Raw genomic sequence first — 17,728 nt, forward strand, 5'->3', positions numbered from 1 at the left:
AAGAAGGTTGTTATAAATATTTTTCAATTATATGGGAATTCAGTGATCTTTTCTACCCAGCCTATCACACTGGTGTTGATCTGCAGGCTTGAATACTATGAATTCCAACACATGATTCACCTTTAATATAGAGGGCCAAATAGATTGGCTGACGGTAGTGCAATGTTCCGTTGAGTAAACTGAGAAGGCACAGATTTTGTGCTGTCCATTTAATGCTAAACAATGTCCCACAGCAAGTGTAGCAATACCAAACCTCTCAAGTTCTTTTAGAAAATGGACATTTTCCACATATGTTTGAGCTGGATAGCATCTTTCCAAAGAATGCACCTATTATTTAAGGCTGAATGGCCGTTCATAGCAGAAATTGCACATAACCTCAAGCTTTTCATGGAGTGTAGATAATCAATAATTTCTTACATCTGGGAGCTTAGATATGAAATCAAAGGCATTGGCTTCTTTGGTTGCTTGAATGATCTCGTCTTCAGTAACATTCTCTCTTCCATAACGAATATTTTCCCTGATTGTTGTTCCAAACAAAACTGGCTCTTGGCTGACAACTCCAATATTTTCTCTTAGCCACTTGACATTGAGTGACCGCACATCATGTCCATCAACTGTAACCTACGACAATAGCCAGTCACAATGATTAGTGTATTGCACTCAAGTTAACAGTTGAAATGTTAGAATAGTTTGATTTTTTTCCTACGTACCTGCCCTGCAAGAGGATCATAAAATCTTTGCAGCAGTTGAATTGTGGTACTTTTTCCACAACCACTGGACCCCACAAGGGCAATAGTCTTTCCAGCTTCAACTTTAAGAGTGAGACCCTTTAAAATCTGAAGGAAAAATAATTACATTATTTTATTTTTAAAGATCTAGGATTTGATAATGTTCAGATCTCATTTACTTAATATATCATTATCCAATTTTCATCTGATAGTATATGCAGTACACCTTTTCTTTTATAAAATTGTACGTATTTTACAAAGACTTTGTGCACATTCGGAACCTGAAGAAGTCAGTCTACAATCTTGAAGGTTGGACTAAAGTCTCACGATGGTTCACAAAAAAGCACCAGTGAAATTATTCAAGGTCCATCATATATTGTATATAATGATATATTTATAACAGGGATAATTAGGCACTCACATATTCTTAGCCAAAGCTTGCTATAATTGCTGAATATATGGAAACAGCAGGAATCCATACATTTATTTGTAGACTTTTTTCCAGGAACAGTTTAGATGTACACTTACTTGTATATCAGGTCTACTAGGATAACAGAAATGGATATTTCTGAACTCAATATGTCCTATAAGTTTATCTGGTTTGTGTCCTTCATGAGAGCTACTGTCAATTGGCCGTTCCTGAAAACCAAAACCAAATTGCAATTAATTTCTACTCAATATACGCATTATATTAAGGTTAGGAAATGTAAACCTACAAATCGAAATATGAAAACCCAAGCTGAAAATTAGAGTCCTGATGGGCATAGTGAAAAACAGCCATTTTTGCACAGTTGATGTGTCAAGTAGAACTTTCCAAGCCATCTTGTATTCAAGATAGATATATATATCTCACTGCACTGTTATTTTAGAAGTTCAACTTTTTAATATTCAGCTGAAATTTCATTAAACATCATTGTGAAGTCTACTGAAGCCGAGCTGCCTCAAAAGCCTAACGGTTTATTTAAGGACATAAACTAATTTGTAACCAGAAGGGAAGTGAACATATGTTTGTATATTTTAGCATCCACTTATCTTGCCTTTCAAGATATGATGCTTAGATATCTATAAATGCTACTTGAGATGAGCTTCTAGCCTTATACTGGATTTCTTCCCTTTGGGTTTTCTGACATTTCACTTCCTTCAGGGAAGAGTCCTTGTAACAGTCACAATTTAGAAGGTCGACTTTGCATTTAAGACATTTCTTATAGAGCACTGAGCAGAGTCCCTCAAAAATAGATTTTGGATTTGCTCATTTATGATCCTTGACAGATCTAAAATTACTATTTTTGATGATGGGTAATTATACACCAAGTAAATGACTAGGTGATATAATTTATATAATTTACTGTTTTAATATCAACTGACAAAGCCACCTTACATATGCAATTGTGTTAAAGTCCATTTGTAAGCATTTTTTTTTTTTAAATCTTTCACAGTTTTTATCATTCATGGAAAGACCGTTTTATCCAGAATTTTATACAACCATCTTTTTATGTGAATTGTTGACTGCCCAGGCAATATGTCGTGGGATGGTCTCTGACCTTACCTTATTGATGACCCTGTATACTTCATAGGCAGCTCCACGGGCATTCGAAACGCTCTCCAGGTTAGGAGCTGCTTGACCAAGGGAAAATGTTCCAATGAGTACTGAGAAAAACACCTGAAGAAAGGAAGAAAGTAACATTAAGTGACAGGGGATATTCCAGTTTATGCTACACTGTGGCAACGCTGGATCAGTAAATTAAAATACATACGTAGCACATGGCTGCTCCCCTATTGCTATTGAAATTAAAAGAAGAACCAGATACTTAAGACTTTTCTTCAGAAGCGCACTGCTCCTCTGGCTCCCAGCTTCCTGCATGCCAGGGGCTGGTGCACTCTTCAACTACATCATTATCCAAATGCTGGCACCAATGCCTCTGCAGCATTGAAGAAGCACTGATGCATTAAAGTTAGGCCGATCCAGTGATCCGGCAACTCACACAAGCTCTATAGAAAGAGCTTCTAAGTGTGCGCTTTTCACCGAGGAAACCTGCCACCTCTGACAGACTGCCTAGATTACTGACCACCCGTACAATGAGCAGTAAGCAAACAAAAAAAATCCTTCCATTCTTGAAAAATGCAGATTGATGTAGTAGAGAAAATCTTTCTGAGAATTTTGACAGTGAAAGGTCTACAGTAACATGCAAAGACTAGGATGTCGAACAACATCTTTATATAAGTGTACTTTTCTATATATATTTAGGAGATTTCTTCAGCAATGCTGGGCACTATTCATTAAAATGATGGAAAAGGGGAAAAAATTACTTACAATTAAAACTTTGCCAATGGAATATGTATGAGGTTCATCAACTGTGAGTTTGGTGCCGTACCAGAAAGCTAAAGCATAAGCTCCAAAGATGAGAAACTGAGAGATTCCCATGGACACATTAGTTGTAATTGTCTTTTTCATACCAACTTTTTTAGCATCTAATAAGTTTACATTATACCTGCCAAAGAAAAGGGAAGCATTAATCTCAAATGCATATTAATATATTACTTAATGAACACATCCTTCTATCACAAATAACCATTGATAATACAAGTCCTTGTGTTGTACTCATACATTAAGTTGCTATTATCCCAAATTGTAGATCTATAGCAGCTGGCATTATTAAGGGGGTAGTCCAGCTAGAAAAGAAGATCATTCAGGTAAAGCAGAGTGGAGTAAAAAGGAAAGGGCGGAGAAAAGAGGAAGGGCGGAGAAAAGAGGAAGGGCGGAGAAAAGAGGAAGGGTGGAGAAAAGACGAAGATGCTCACTAAAATATTTTAATTAAGCTGCCCCTATCAAAAATTTAGCAACAGCCCTGGCTTTGATTCAACAAAGCCTTTTCCTTGTGTAAATACTATGTGGTATGAATGAGACTGGATGGCTGGTTCATTTTAGTAGCCAAGCTTATCCATATCTACCTCATACGTGACATAGAAGGAGCAGCTTTAGCTACTAAAATGAGCCAGATGGCCATCCTTCTTCATACAAGTCACCGACACAGGAACCAGGAGGGAGTTCCCTCCTGTGTCAGAAGCCAGAAGTGGAGGTCCTGGGATTGGTTCTGATATTATATGCAGTGTTAAATGCATATAAGGCCAAATTACGTCCCATTCCCCCAACTAACTTTTTGCACTAGTTCCAATGAGTTTATAGCTACTTCTGTAACATCACTTACTGTTTAAGGGCCTTTTCTTGGCCATTAAATGCAACAACTGTCCGTATTGCTGTAAGGATTTCCTCTGCTACGGCTCCTGCTTTAGCATAAGCAGATAATTCTTTTGTGGTGAAGGAAGCGAGTAACTGGAAAGAGAACACAGAAAATGTAACTATTTGGTGCAGTCATTATAATTCTAATACACAGGGAAAATGAGAAGACTGGACATTGCAGGTCAATATAAATGAGAATTATCATCTTGTGATAAATTTAAAAAGCTTCCCGCAGTGTCACCTGTTGACCTGTTGACAACAAACCTCATTTCAGCCTACCAAAAGAATTTTTTTTTATTATATATATATATATATATATATATATATATATATATACACACACACACAGCGTAACCTTTCATTTATATTTCATGTGTGTAAGGCCGGGGTCACACTACCAGTATTTGGTCAGTATTTTAGATCAGTATTTGTAGCCAAAACCAGGAGTGGAACAATCAGAGGAAAAGTATAATAGAAACATGTGCACCACTTCTGGATTTATCACCCACTCCTGGTTTTGGCTACAAATACTGATGTAAAATTCTGACCAAAAACTGCTAGTGTGACCCCTGCTTTATACAGATGATCTGCAGTCAATAGTGCTATTCATATGCAAACATTGTGTGTCAGTTTTTCAAAAATGTAGTATGCGCTTGTTGCAAATAGACTTTAGTGAACATATTTTTTAGGGAGAGCTTTAAATATGGATACAGCAATATTGCACCAGTTGTTTAATCCATATTTATGTTACTTGCCATTGGGCAAAGTCAAACGTTTCGGCAAAAATAAAAATATAGCAATGAATGAACTGATCAAAAACTGATGCATCATGTTTCATTATACATTGCATTTAAGATAAACCAGATATACAGTGAAGAATGAAAGATATATAAAGGAAATGCTCATGAATTGTGGCTCAATTTGTACCCAAGAATCCCTAGCATATGTATTCAGGGGTTTTTTTGTGCCTCACTAAACAGTCTTTAAAAAAGGGTTTAGCTTAAAGCACCACCATGTTGTCATAAAATGTTGGTCTTAATAACCCATTACCTACCAATGTCCTTTTTTTGGGACGCCTAATCTTTAGCTTCTAGCAGCTATGATTTTATAATTTTTATAATTAGGTCCAATTTTTTGTGTTGTGTTTGTAAAATGAATGTTTTCAAAATGGGAAATCATGTCATTGTCATTTTTAATTGAATATAGGGAAGCCCTTTTTTGAAAAATCCGTACTTGTAAAAATTTTGCAAATTATGTTTCTGATTCATTAGGACCCAAATCATTAAAAATCTGTCATTAAAAAAAAATATATATGAATATGATGGCGCTATATAAGTAAAGCCTAATAAATAATTTACTCAACTTACTTTAGACCAGACTGCAGCCGAAATACCAAGAAGTGGACTCACAGACAGGATAACTAAGGTTAGTTTCCAGCCATTCACAAATCCAATGATTATGCCAGCTATAAAGGTAGAAAAGTACTGGGCAAATATAGAAACTTTGTCCCCATATCCTTCATGAATGGTATTAATATCCCTAGAAGGAAAAAAAAGGTGTATTAAAGGTGTTTTTTGTGCATAAATGTGCAATTATGACAATTTGTAGAAAAAGGCTGAAGCATATTGTGTGCCTTGGAGGCTCCTTGATTGTAGGTGTGTCAGAGCATTTTCGTTAAAGGGAATCTGTCACCAGGTTTTTGCTGCCCAATTTGAGAGCAGCATTATGTAGGGGCAGAGACCCTGATTCTTACTGTGCTGCTTCTTGAAGTTTTTATAAAATCACTGTTTTATCAGCAGGAGAATATAACTAGAGGACTAGTAAACCTGCTGCCAGGTAGTCCAATCACTCCACCACCACTGATTGGCAGCTTTCTGCCTATGCAAAGTGTACACAGAAAGCTGCCAATCAGTGGTGTGGACAGGTTATACAGGGCTCAGCATTCAGAGAACTGTTAGATTGGCGGTAGATAAAGCAGTTTTTAACACCTTAATGACCACCAATACGTCTTTTTACTGACCTGAGAAATAAGAGAATAACGTCTCCTGAAAAGTGACAGGCCTGCAGCTGTTGGCTGAGAATTTTCTGCATTCGCCACGATCAGTGTTGGCCCCGACCATGGCGGTTTCACGCCATATATGCTGCTGTCAATAATGACTACAGCATCTAAAGGTTAATAGAGCGTGGGGGGGTTTCCTCTTAAACCTCATTTGCACCCAGAGATCTTGATCATGTGGTCGTGATGTTTGCCATAGCACAACCAAATAATGGCCTTAGAGTCTGCCGACTATAGCAGCCTGTACAGAAGTTATCAAAATTTAGGTGGTAAAAATAAATGTTTTCATTCCGGTCATGTCACTTTGCATTAATTCCTGAAAAGCACCTGATGGGTAAATGAACTACCTGAAAGCAATTTTTAATACAGTGAGAGGTGCTGCTTTTAAAATGGTATCACTTTTGGGGTGTTTCCAATATATAGGACCCCCAAAGTCACTTCAAAACTGAACAGGTTCCTATAAAAAGACATTTTGCAAATTTCCTTAAAAAAAAAAAAATGAAAAAATTACCGCCACATTTTTAAACCTTTTGCAATGCTAACAAAATGAAACAATTTTACAAACTGCAGCAAGAAGTCCATTAAGTGACACATCACTGGAGTCAGGCTTACTGCCCCTACATTATGCAGCTCTCTCATGGAGTAGCAAAAACCTTGTGACAGATTCTTTTTAAAACTAAAAAAAAAAAAAAATCTTCTAAACATTTATTGGAAGAGCCAAAGAATGTGCTAGCATCCTAATCACTACACAGCAGAATTCTGTGACACCATCTATGATGCATTTGCTTTGACCATCAATGGATTTTCTTACTCTGTCAGTCTGGTGTTCAATGTCCCAATTTGGTTTGAGTCAAACCAAGACATATCCTGATGGAGCACAGCTTTGAAAAACCTTTGCCGGATCCTATGAGTCTGCCTTGCAGCCGATAACAAAAAGGTCCAGACTTCAAAAAAACTTAATACAAAGACAGCACAACCGATCCCGACATAATAGTAAGAATATCTGCGGAAGAAGGAGACACAATGGTACATTATAATTCAGTCATGGTTCTCTCTTCACATCATATCATCCTTGAACATATAATAAAAAAAATCTTTAGGATCTATGGAAAAAGCATTTTTTCCCAAACAGGTAAAGAACCAACAGGAGTATTGGATATTAGAGAAAATATAAAACAGATTCCATAATCCAAAAGTACATCGGAAAAGAAAGAAGTTGTTGGCTAGAGAAGAATATTCACTTTACGCAACATTATGTGTAGTAACGTACTCAATTTATGTAAAAATTATGCATAAGTGATATTCTGATTGACGGCTCCTCAGTGTACCTCCTCCTCCCGAGATCTCACACTGCTCAGTACAAGCTGAAGAGGTCAGTCAGGTAGAGATGGAATACACTGGCTCGTGAGGCCTCGCTCTTTAGCTAGGCTAATTTAAATACGGGAATTACATAGCCATTTTACCAGAGATTTTCAATGAACTTACATCACCCTCATTAAATCTAGGATGTATTTGCTTAACATATGCAGTTTGTATTGTGATAGCTAGTGAAAGATCGGTATTAATTATTACATAACTATGAGAGGTTCTATTAAAAGAGAAGTCACTTCTCCTTACTTTGTCATTTCTGCTTCTATGTCAATCGTTCCCATATACTTCTGATTACATTCTCCTGCTGTAGTGTTTTGCTGCGTAACTTTAAAAAGAAAAGAAAAACGGTTTCATAGCCGTGAACATTAAAATGATAAAACTAATAATAACATTCATTAAGGTCAGTATGTAGTATATACATATTTATGAACCAAATATAATTTATTCCTCAACTATTATGTACATTTCTCTCAGTTTACTGTAAAGAAATGTCTTCCCTTGAGTACAAATCCAAGTAAACATATAAGGCCAAGGACAGGATGGGAAGACAAAAGAAAGTCTACAGAACTGTTTGCCGACTAAAGCTGAATTGTTTCATCTAAAGGTACGAAAGTAAAAGTGCACAATAGAACCAAAATGCTTACCATTTGTCTGAACACCGCTCTGGACAAAAGCATCAGTCATCTGTCCAAAGACTATGATCATGATTGGGAGTCCAGTTCCAGCAGCCAGAGCACATACTAGGCCAAGAACCATCAGTAATTTATCCCAAATATCTGCATAGCAAAACTGGAAGAAAAATAATAAAGTTGGAGATTATAAGAATGATATTTGTGAGCAGGAAACTTGTTTTTTTTCTTCCACTGACTGGTTACAAAACACACACACACCATTTTTCTGCATACAATAGATCCATAGAGTCAGATGACCCACAAATAGCTAGAATAGACATTGACCAGAAAACTTTTTTAGTACACACACGAAAATAAAGTGTAATTGCTGTACAGTATAGCCACAGTTTATACTTACCAGCTCAAAAAAGCCCACCATCGCTTTAGAATCCTTGGTTTTCCCCTTTTTCTTTCTAGTAAGGAAACATGACAGTGTTAATAAAGTGACTTAATTTATAGGTTTGATTTATTTTATAATTTTGTCACGGACAAATGTACTTTTTTCCTTCAAATATTAGTGTATTGTACACACAGACATGAGAAGAAGACACAATGCGTCTTTTCTGAATACCTCCAAGCCCCCACTACTCAGATTTCACTTGATATGAATGAAATCTATCATCTTTTGGGATCAAATACTATAATATTGGATATGAAATCCAAAACAAATATGGAGTCCCTAATTTTTAAGGATCTCACTCCAATAATATGGTGCCCCTCTTTACTTTATTTCCTACATGATTGTGCCCAGGTACGGACTGGGGATGAAATTCAGCTCTGGCATTTGAAATCACACAGGCCCATGTTGTCCCTGTCCCCATGAACCAGATGCAATATATTACTAATATTACCCTGGATGGAGGAAAGGAAGATTTACTACAAGACCAATATTTCTAATGATACCCGTGGCCTGCTGGGGTAAGTGACGGAGTCAGCGACTTGTGCTCCATCACAATTCTTAGCAGTATGGGTGTCTTCACAAGACAGATTATGCTAACAACGTAGCAGACAAGGCAGCCCATGACCAGACAGGCCCTTCTGGCATTTGCCAGAATTGCCAGATGGCCAGTCCGGCCCTGATTGTGCCCCTTTAGATAGCCGCTCAACAGTCTCTTAAACAAATATATAACCTGCTTGTTAAGGGTATTTTGCTCTTACTTGTTGATATTTACAACAGTCAAATTTTTCTCCTCAATTTTTCTCCTCCAGCGCAGACATAATGGTTGGAGAAAGAGGGTAATTATAGGGGCGTTACATAGATATAGAAAATAAGTTCATGGCTGTGATTGTGATATACACAATTGCCTTTCCTGACTTGATTGCGTTCCTGATTTATATAGGATTTACTAATGGGCACATTCTAGATAAACACATGAGAAAACGTACGCGTCCCAGCATTGTGTGGTCCTTTGTAGATGTGTGAGGTCGCATATCATTTACAGTATATATTACATCGAGAATAGAACTGCAGTTTGCTGGTTAATTTCTGCCTAGAAAAGTCAGCGGTTTTCTGAAGCACAAACATAATTTTACACTGGATTATAAAGCCTAGCCCAAAGAACAGAATGGAAATGTTGTTAAAAACGTAATTGCACATTACCCTCATATACTTTATTGCCGGTGTATAATGCCTTTATATGTGCTTTTCTACCAAGTAGAGCATTAAGCGTGGCTGAACCCCAGCCAGTAGGTACAATTACATTTGCTGCTTTAGCAATTAACTTTGAAAAAAGAAAAAAGAAAAAAAGGTAGCAGTAGCTAAAGACTAATGTGCAGAAACTCAGCATCACACAATAAGGTGTGCGATGATTATCTTACTATACGTACAGAGGTGGCCCTATTAAGAGGCAACAGGATTTATAAAAAAAAAATAAGAAGACTTGGCAGGAGGAATCTTCACAATTAATTATGTGTGTTGTGGAGTGTTTGTTTAAATTGGTGATTTCTATTATGGTTGTAGATCTAAAGTTATCCTTAGATGACAGTCTCAAAATGCATAATATATCGCAGGGAACAAATAGCATGGTGGGTTTTAAATTCTTCATTGTAATTTGTCTTCATTATAAATTGATTATTAGTCAGGCCACATCTGGAATACTGTGTCCAGTTCCGGGCACTGCATTTTAAAAAAAAGACATTGAAAAACTGGAGCAAGTCAAGAGAAGAGCTACCAGGATGGTGAGCAAACTGCAAAGTATGTCCTACAAGGAACGGTTAAAAGATCTGGGAAAGCTTAGCTTGTAAAACAGAAGGCTAAGAGGAGACGTAATAGCTGTCTACAAATATCTGAAGAGCTGTCGCAGTGTAGAAGGATCATCTTTATTCTCATTTGCACATGGAAACACAAGAAACAATGGAATTAAACTGAAAGGGAGAAGATACAGATTAGATATTAGAAAAAAAACTTTTTAACAGTGAAGGTGATCAATGAGTGGAACAGGCTGCCACGACTGGTGGTGAGTTCTCCTTCAATGGAAGTCTTCAAACAGAGCCTGAACAGACATCTGTCTGAGATGGTTTGGTGAATCCTGTGCTGCATTGAGCCAGGGGGTTGGACACGATGACACATGAGGTCCCTTCCAACTCTAACATTCTATGATCTTCAGAGATCCCACTATTCAAAGCATTACTCTTAAAAGGGTATTCTTAAGTGGTCTCTTGAGCAATTAAGAGTAATGCATTCTTCTTATTTTCCTTACTACCTCCTTGAGTGATAGATCTGGTGAATAATTTTGTAAAACTATACAGCCCAGCAAAAGTTCTGCAGTAATACATGCAGCTGCCAGACTGGTGACTCATAACTGCATCTCTTCAGAGGAGGACAGGGAAATGAGCAACAAACTGCTGTACAGAAATCAATAGGCTGGAGAAAGCTGACTGGGATGTTAAGAGTTAACCTCCTGGAAAGTACTCTGCACTCTTGGCCAGGCACTAGAGGCTGAGCTCCATGGAAACCAGCTATACACTTTAAATCATAAAATCTCTCATTGCAGGAGAATGATAGTATATAGAAAAAGCAAGTCAATTGCAAACTCACTTAATTTCATGCAGTCTAATTTAAATATATTTAAGAACACCCATCTAAGATAGATTTTCAATGTAGAACTTGCAAGAGTTCCCCAAAATCATCCAATATCTGAGACAGCACATCTCTTAGAGCTTTTGAGCATACCACTTTTTACGTTGTACACATTTTCATCTTTTAAAACACATTGACAAATATGCTGTCATTATGAAAGCAGTTCGGCTTCCACATCATCTCATGTCAGCATAGGACGTGTATGAAGGGGGCTGCCTGCTTATTTCAGAGGCTCCAACCCACTTGACAGTCTCTTTCAACCATTTCTAACTCAAACGCACAAGTGGAGCTGCCAGGTCAAGCCCGACAGCGGGAAATCAGAGGAGCTCTGATGATTAAAGTGAAGGTCTCATTCTAATGTCTGTGCTTCACGCACATGTTCTATCAGCCTTATTCACAAATGGAGCACATACCCATTATAAACTATGATTATGCACATTTCCCTTCTACATTTCAATACTTGACTTTTATATCAGCACGTACAAAGACAAGTGGCTGACAGTCACTTTTCAAGCTGGGCAGCTCTTACTCAGCCAACTGCACTCAGACTCTTGGTTATGAGGAAAAGCTGACTAGCTTGAAATGCGGCCGTGTCAGCCAGTTGTTTTTATAAAGTTAAGAAGTTAGGGCCGGTATCCCACTTGGAACTGCAATGCGAGATTCTCTCGCCTAAATAACCGGCATTGACGCCGGCACTCGGGACTGGAATGTGCAGCTGCATGTATTTCTATGTCTGAACCGCCGGCGGCAGTGCCGCGTATTGAGGCGAGAGACTAGTGTGAGTTTGTTGCATTGCTGTTGCAAGTAGGACACCGGCCTAATAGTGGCTTTCTGCAGTGCTGGATTATTTTTTGTTTTTGATAATTTTTTTTTCTTAATTAAATTAGCCACTTTAATTTTGCTCCAAAGCAGGTGAATACCAGGGGTTTAACAAAAAAGAGGTGCAGCAGGGACTGCAGTTTCACCAGGGCCTTTGTGTATAGGAGGCCCCAAAGCAATCCTTTGGCTCCTATGAGAATGCCAATACTAATAAAGACTGGTGCTAGTGGGCGCCCGGTTGGGAAGTTTTAAACTTCAAGCTACGCCACCGGTTACTACAGTCCAGTAATATCACTTCATTAATGAGCACCATTTCTATGATATCGGCAGGTATTCAATACATCTTTTCCAACATACAAGCGATCTCTGACATTAAATGTCTTCAAGTCAAATGGCTTGTTTAAAAGCAAACAAAAATATATTTTTTTTTGCATAAGATTTAATACAAGTATAAGCTTGAAACAATGACAAATATTCTCAATTATTGCAAACCATAACAATACTAGTATATAGTAACAATAACTGGCTAACTAATATGCCATGATAAATCCTTTCCTACAGCACTTCCTATGTCCACCCATAAGAACAGAAAATTGCTATTCTAAGGGAACACAGGGCTAACATTAATCCTTGAATAGTACTGATTGCTCAGTTGGCCTGCGGCGAGGGGTTTCAAAGTGTTTTTTTTCTATGTAATTATTCTTTATCTATAGAAAAAACATTGGTAAGGAAATATATCATTTCTTTTGCACCTGGTTGTTGGAGCATTTTGTGTTATTTGTACCTTTTAGGCACATTTATAAAAGTTGTGCGCCATTTTTAATGCATTTTACATCACGTTTATTTTGAGCTCGTCTAAAGCAGCAATTCCCTGTTTTAGCCTTATTTAAGACACGCAACTTTTTTTTTTATTTTTTTTATTCCATACACAAAAAAAGTCAGAAACCCATTTCAGGGTCAAGATGGCGTGGCGTAAAAAGTGAAGTAAGATTTCTAGATGAAAGAGTAATCTCAAATGTGTAACACTGTGGGCCAGATTCATGAAGAATATTGCTGTAAAAACACCTACAAAAATCATGCAAAAAAATTTACAATTTTGGAGTTTTCACACCAGTTCTGTTCGCTTTGCCAAAATAGATAAATTGATCAAAAGTTGTAGAGTAACCTATGCCAGAAATGTTGCTCCAGTGCCTGACTTGAGTAGGATTTCAGGCAATGTGTACACCAGTGATAGGATGTGCACTTCTCATCTTACTCCTGCCCACCTATCATTAAGATTGACGTACAAAACGCCATTCTTAAAGGAGATATCAGGGACTTTACAAAAAAAAAAAAAAAAATAGGCATGTCATTGCTAACAGAGGTAATTACCTGTCTGTTGTGCCCTGTAACCGGTCCTGCCAGAGATTCAGTTGCTCCCTGTCAACAAAGCAGCAGTTTCTTTCGCTGTTGACAGGGCGGGACTACTGGCATGATGCTGATTGACAGCCAGCTTCCCCCAATTAGGCAGCGGAGAGCCAGCTGACAAATAACAAGACACCAGTAGTCCCGCCCTGTCAACAGGAGACAAACTGCTGCTCTATTGATGCGACGTCAGCGGAAGTCTGTGACCGCTCTTTGCCAGTGCCGGGCACAACAGGCAGAGATGTAGCACTAGCAACTACTTGCCTGGTAGTGCTTAGGCACATTTTTTTCTTTTAATAAAGTCCCCGATATCCCCTTTAATAAATCGGACTCTTTGAGCATTGCCAAGTTTATCACGCTGGAGAAACCAACTTCAAACATTTTGCTCATGATAAATTCCCCCATAGTGTTTTTAAGATTCATCTAGTATAGGTTTTCGGATTTAGTGGGCGTTTGTAGCGTACCTTTGGATTCACAACAAACATCTCTTATAATTCAGAATACACAAGATCGGCTACGAAAAACAGACCGTCCCTCCTTATGTGGTTTGCTTTTTGGGCATCATTCATAAAAATTGTATTTGTTGCCCATGGCAACCAATCAGTGAATCTTAAGAAATAGAGGAGGCCTATGGTTTACTTCCTTGCCGGTCGAGCGGTGGTATCTTTGTGGATAGATCCTGGTTTTAGCTTATAAATAGTGACCAAACACTGAATGTGAGGAAGTGGCCTTATAGCGGAGGCCAAAATACACACAGGATCCTGCACAGAAACACATGACTATTTTGATGGCCAGTCTTTAGTCCTTCCCAGTTTAAGCTAAAAACAAGTATATATGATTTTATGCGGAAGTGGTGTAATGTAGGATCTGCACCTTTCGCAAAAAAATCCCCAAAAACTGTACATTCAGTCAGCTTCACCAGTGGTGAAAAAAAAATCTTCTATTGTGCTGCAGAAAGCACATAGGGATAGAAGAGTCCTGCTCTTTTTTAAGGCCCTTTGTGATTACATATATGGCTTATTCCATAAATACTGTAAAGGAGCTACAGCACTTAAGGAGCTCAGTGGTCCTCAAGATGAAAAAAGGGACCTTATGGTCCCAGCAGTAAGATTCCCACCATTGATATGCCAGAATATACAATGATGAAAGCCGATTAACAGTAAAAAAAAATATATACTGTATATATATGTGCTGTTAAGTAATGATCAGGAAAGAATCTTCATCATGGGAATCAAAGGGGATTTCCTGTAATCGGCATATAATCATTCATAGCTTTAAGGATGATCCTGGTGAATTTAGCAAGCTGTGAGTTGAGGGTTTTTGGGTTTTTTTTACTTTTCCTAGAAAAAGATTAAGCTGTGAAAAAATGTCTTACAGCGCTAAAATGTAAAAATGGAATTAGCCATATGAAGTATATCAACTGCCTAAAGGCCACTAAATGCCCAATGGTGGGATCATGATCAGCCATGTGAATGCAAGGCAAGACGATGCATGTAGAGAGGACCGGTCACCACTCTTGTATGCAGATTTTTGTAAATTAATTTCCCATTGAGTAATAATACTTATAACGGTCTGTCCTTCTGTTATTCTGCTTGGATATCGATATTTAACAGTAAAGCGACAAGTGGGCTTTACCGTTCAAGAAGGCGTGTCTCTGATAGGAGAATGTCACCCGCTTAACAAATAGTGACAACTCATTGTACGCTAATTGATACATTTCTTGTAGGCATAACAAAGAAATGTCACAAAGCTCCAGAAATGTTATTTGATGAAAAATATAAATATCTGCAGGTATAGAAATAGCAGGGAGGAGGGGAGAGTGCCAAGTCCTCTTCAAAATGGACACTAGTACACCCAAGCCATAGCGTAAAGTTAATCTTTCAGGTTCTGCAGGGCTTCAACCTAATGGAGAATCTGTTCTGCAATATATTCTATAATCTGCATTATATTCTGTAATCCTGACCATAATGCTGTAATAATCCCGAACTAGAAATGTGGCCATGACACAGCATCCACTTGGTGATGCCGACCAGCAGCAATAATGTAAGCATCACAAACCACCGGGCTGCGGCTGCAGACATCCGCAGGCGAGGCTTCAAGCAACTTTAACTTGACGTTTTTGCACATTAAGGATGGATGACGGATTTTCCCACCTCATAAATGACTCCCACTGACACTAAGTAGACATTTGAAGTACGGTGTAATAAAATATAGACCTTCTTTGTTTTAATACCAGCATCACAAAGATTTATTGAGCAGGTCTCTGGAAATCGTGGAACCACAATGCACAGCTTTCCAAATATTACAATATAAATGCTCTTTTGTGAACTGTTGTCAGAATAGACTAATCCCATCTAAATCAATGCTGGGGATGTAATTATATATATATATATATATATATATATATATATATATATATATATATCTCAAAGAGATGTTACTTACTTGTCTCTCTTCTTTATTATCCCATTGCTTTCTGGCTTTTCATCTTCTTGAAAGGCAGGGTTGTCATAACTCCTATCAGGAAAGCCATCTGATCGGAGACAAAGTCACAAAAGTAAGAATCAGAAAGTAATATCTGATTATAGTGTGTATCGTAATACTCTGTTAGGGGTTTATACATCTATATAGTATGGCCATTATATTATAAATGTTTTAGTGGTTGGTACATAAGAAATGATGCATTGCCGCACTTTGTAGATCACATAGGCTCTAGCCACACAGGAATTGCATTGCTATTCTTGCATCAAAATGATAGAAGCGTTGATGAAATCCAGACAGATCCCATTATAAGACAGAGGTCTATTAGTCTCCATTAGGATCTGTCATACAACAGGTCCAAAAATCTTGGTCTCTGTTATAATCAGAAATCATGACTTCACGAGAGCACTTGTCCAGGCTGTGGATCAGGTAAATAAAGTGGGTTGAGATATAGTATATGGTTTATTAAATTTATAAATTTTAGAACTCAGTTGAAGTCACAGTTTTAGGCTGGGGTGACACGAGTGTTGATTCTTTCAAGGAAGAGAATGTGATCTATTATTTAAATGACAAATTCTGATCAGAGTGTTAGCTTAGTGTGATCCAATTCTCTAGGATGAGAGAATCCTAGCACAGGTGAGAAGATGGAGAACAACAGCTCTCCATCTTCTCCATTGTGTGATTCTGTGGAAATCAAACTGCACTCAGATGACATCAAAGTGCAGTTCAATGTTTTTCACACACCCATATAATTCATTGGGTGAGTGCAATCAGATTTCCGGAGCCACTCAGAGCATGCTGTGATTTCTTTCTCATGCTGAATCTGAAGAGAAAAAAAAAACGCTGATCGTCCATGCCCCATAGAATAACATTGGTCCAAGTGTTATTCGATAAAACATCAGATAGCACTTGCCCGATGTATACTCATGTGAGCGGGCCCTTAGAGGATAAGTCTTTCAGATACCATGCATTCCTCTTTATTGGCATGATATCGCAATGGAGACCAATAAGCAGAAAGACAACTGAAAATAACTTGACATATCACATTGTCAGTGCTTGAGTATATCAGTGTCTTCTATAAAAGAAGTATAAGATCATGCCACCAGCATGCCAACTAAGGTGATGGGGGCCGTGACTGGCTTTATTTATTCAAGGTATAAATTTTGTGAGTGTACATATAGACAAGCAAAAAGAGACAAAAGAGGTGAAAAGTATGATTGGTTAGTAGAAAAACCTGTAGGATATATTTTGGGGTTATGTATTTAAATTGACTCTTCAATAAGCTGAAGAGGACTAGAACTTGAGCGCGACCTATTGGAAGAAGCAATCCTAGAAGTCAATGTTGACCCTTTAACGAATCTTGCCACATGACTTGGGATAAAAGCCAAACCAGAATCTCAATTTGCAGACACCATGAAACATGGTGTCTGCAAATTGAGATTCTGCTTTGGTTTTTATCCTGTCATATTGCAAGGCTTGCTAAAGGGTCGATATCCATTTTTAGGTGCACTTCTTCCAGTAGGTGGAGCTAGAGTTCTAGTCCTCTTCTTCTCTGAAGAGACAATTTGCATATTTAACTTCCCAGAAGAGCATGTATGGCGTATAAGTCTCCTCACTCTGACATGCAAGGCTTGGCTGGTCACTCTCCACATGGAGAGACGTTACCACTTAGGGGTTATATATTAAATCACAACTTTGATTTGTATTCAGGAACAAGGTATTAATAAATGACATACAAATCCTACATTACTACAGTTTTGTGTAAGAAAACCAGTCTGGCCTACAATTAGTTATGAACAGTAAATCACCCTTGTCAATTGGAGATGTGCTGCAGATAGCAAATACTCTACGTGCTATTACTTTATTTACTGGCCGGTTTAG

The 17,728-nt window shown here is 37.9% G+C and overlaps 1 protein-coding gene across 1 annotated transcript in view; it reads right to left on the minus strand.

Moving 5' to 3' along the window:
* The window catches only part of LOC143769922 (ATP-dependent translocase ABCB1-like), a 57,628-nt gene that overhangs the window by 23,812 nt on the left and 16,088 nt on the right, over positions 1-17,728 (minus strand). The window contains exons 3-14 of the mRNA XM_077258979.1: positions 15,812-15,899; positions 8,423-8,477; positions 8,038-8,182; positions 7,640-7,718; positions 6,834-7,025; positions 5,334-5,505; positions 3,935-4,059; positions 3,040-3,217; positions 2,275-2,388; positions 1,257-1,367; positions 711-836; positions 418-621 (exon numbers count right to left, since the gene is read on the minus strand). Coding sequence (XP_077115094.1) covers positions 418-621; positions 711-836; positions 1,257-1,367; positions 2,275-2,388; positions 3,040-3,217; positions 3,935-4,059; positions 5,334-5,505; positions 6,834-7,025; positions 7,640-7,718; positions 8,038-8,182; positions 8,423-8,477; positions 15,812-15,899 — 1,589 coding nt within the window. The remainder of the gene's footprint in view (positions 1-417; positions 622-710; positions 837-1,256; positions 1,368-2,274; positions 2,389-3,039; positions 3,218-3,934; positions 4,060-5,333; positions 5,506-6,833; positions 7,026-7,639; positions 7,719-8,037; positions 8,183-8,422; positions 8,478-15,811; positions 15,900-17,728) is intronic.

Source organism: Ranitomeya variabilis, chromosome 4 (assembly GCF_051348905.1).
Source record: "Ranitomeya variabilis isolate aRanVar5 chromosome 4, aRanVar5.hap1, whole genome shotgun sequence".
Lineage (NCBI taxonomy): Eukaryota > Metazoa > Chordata > Amphibia > Anura > Dendrobatidae > Ranitomeya > Ranitomeya variabilis.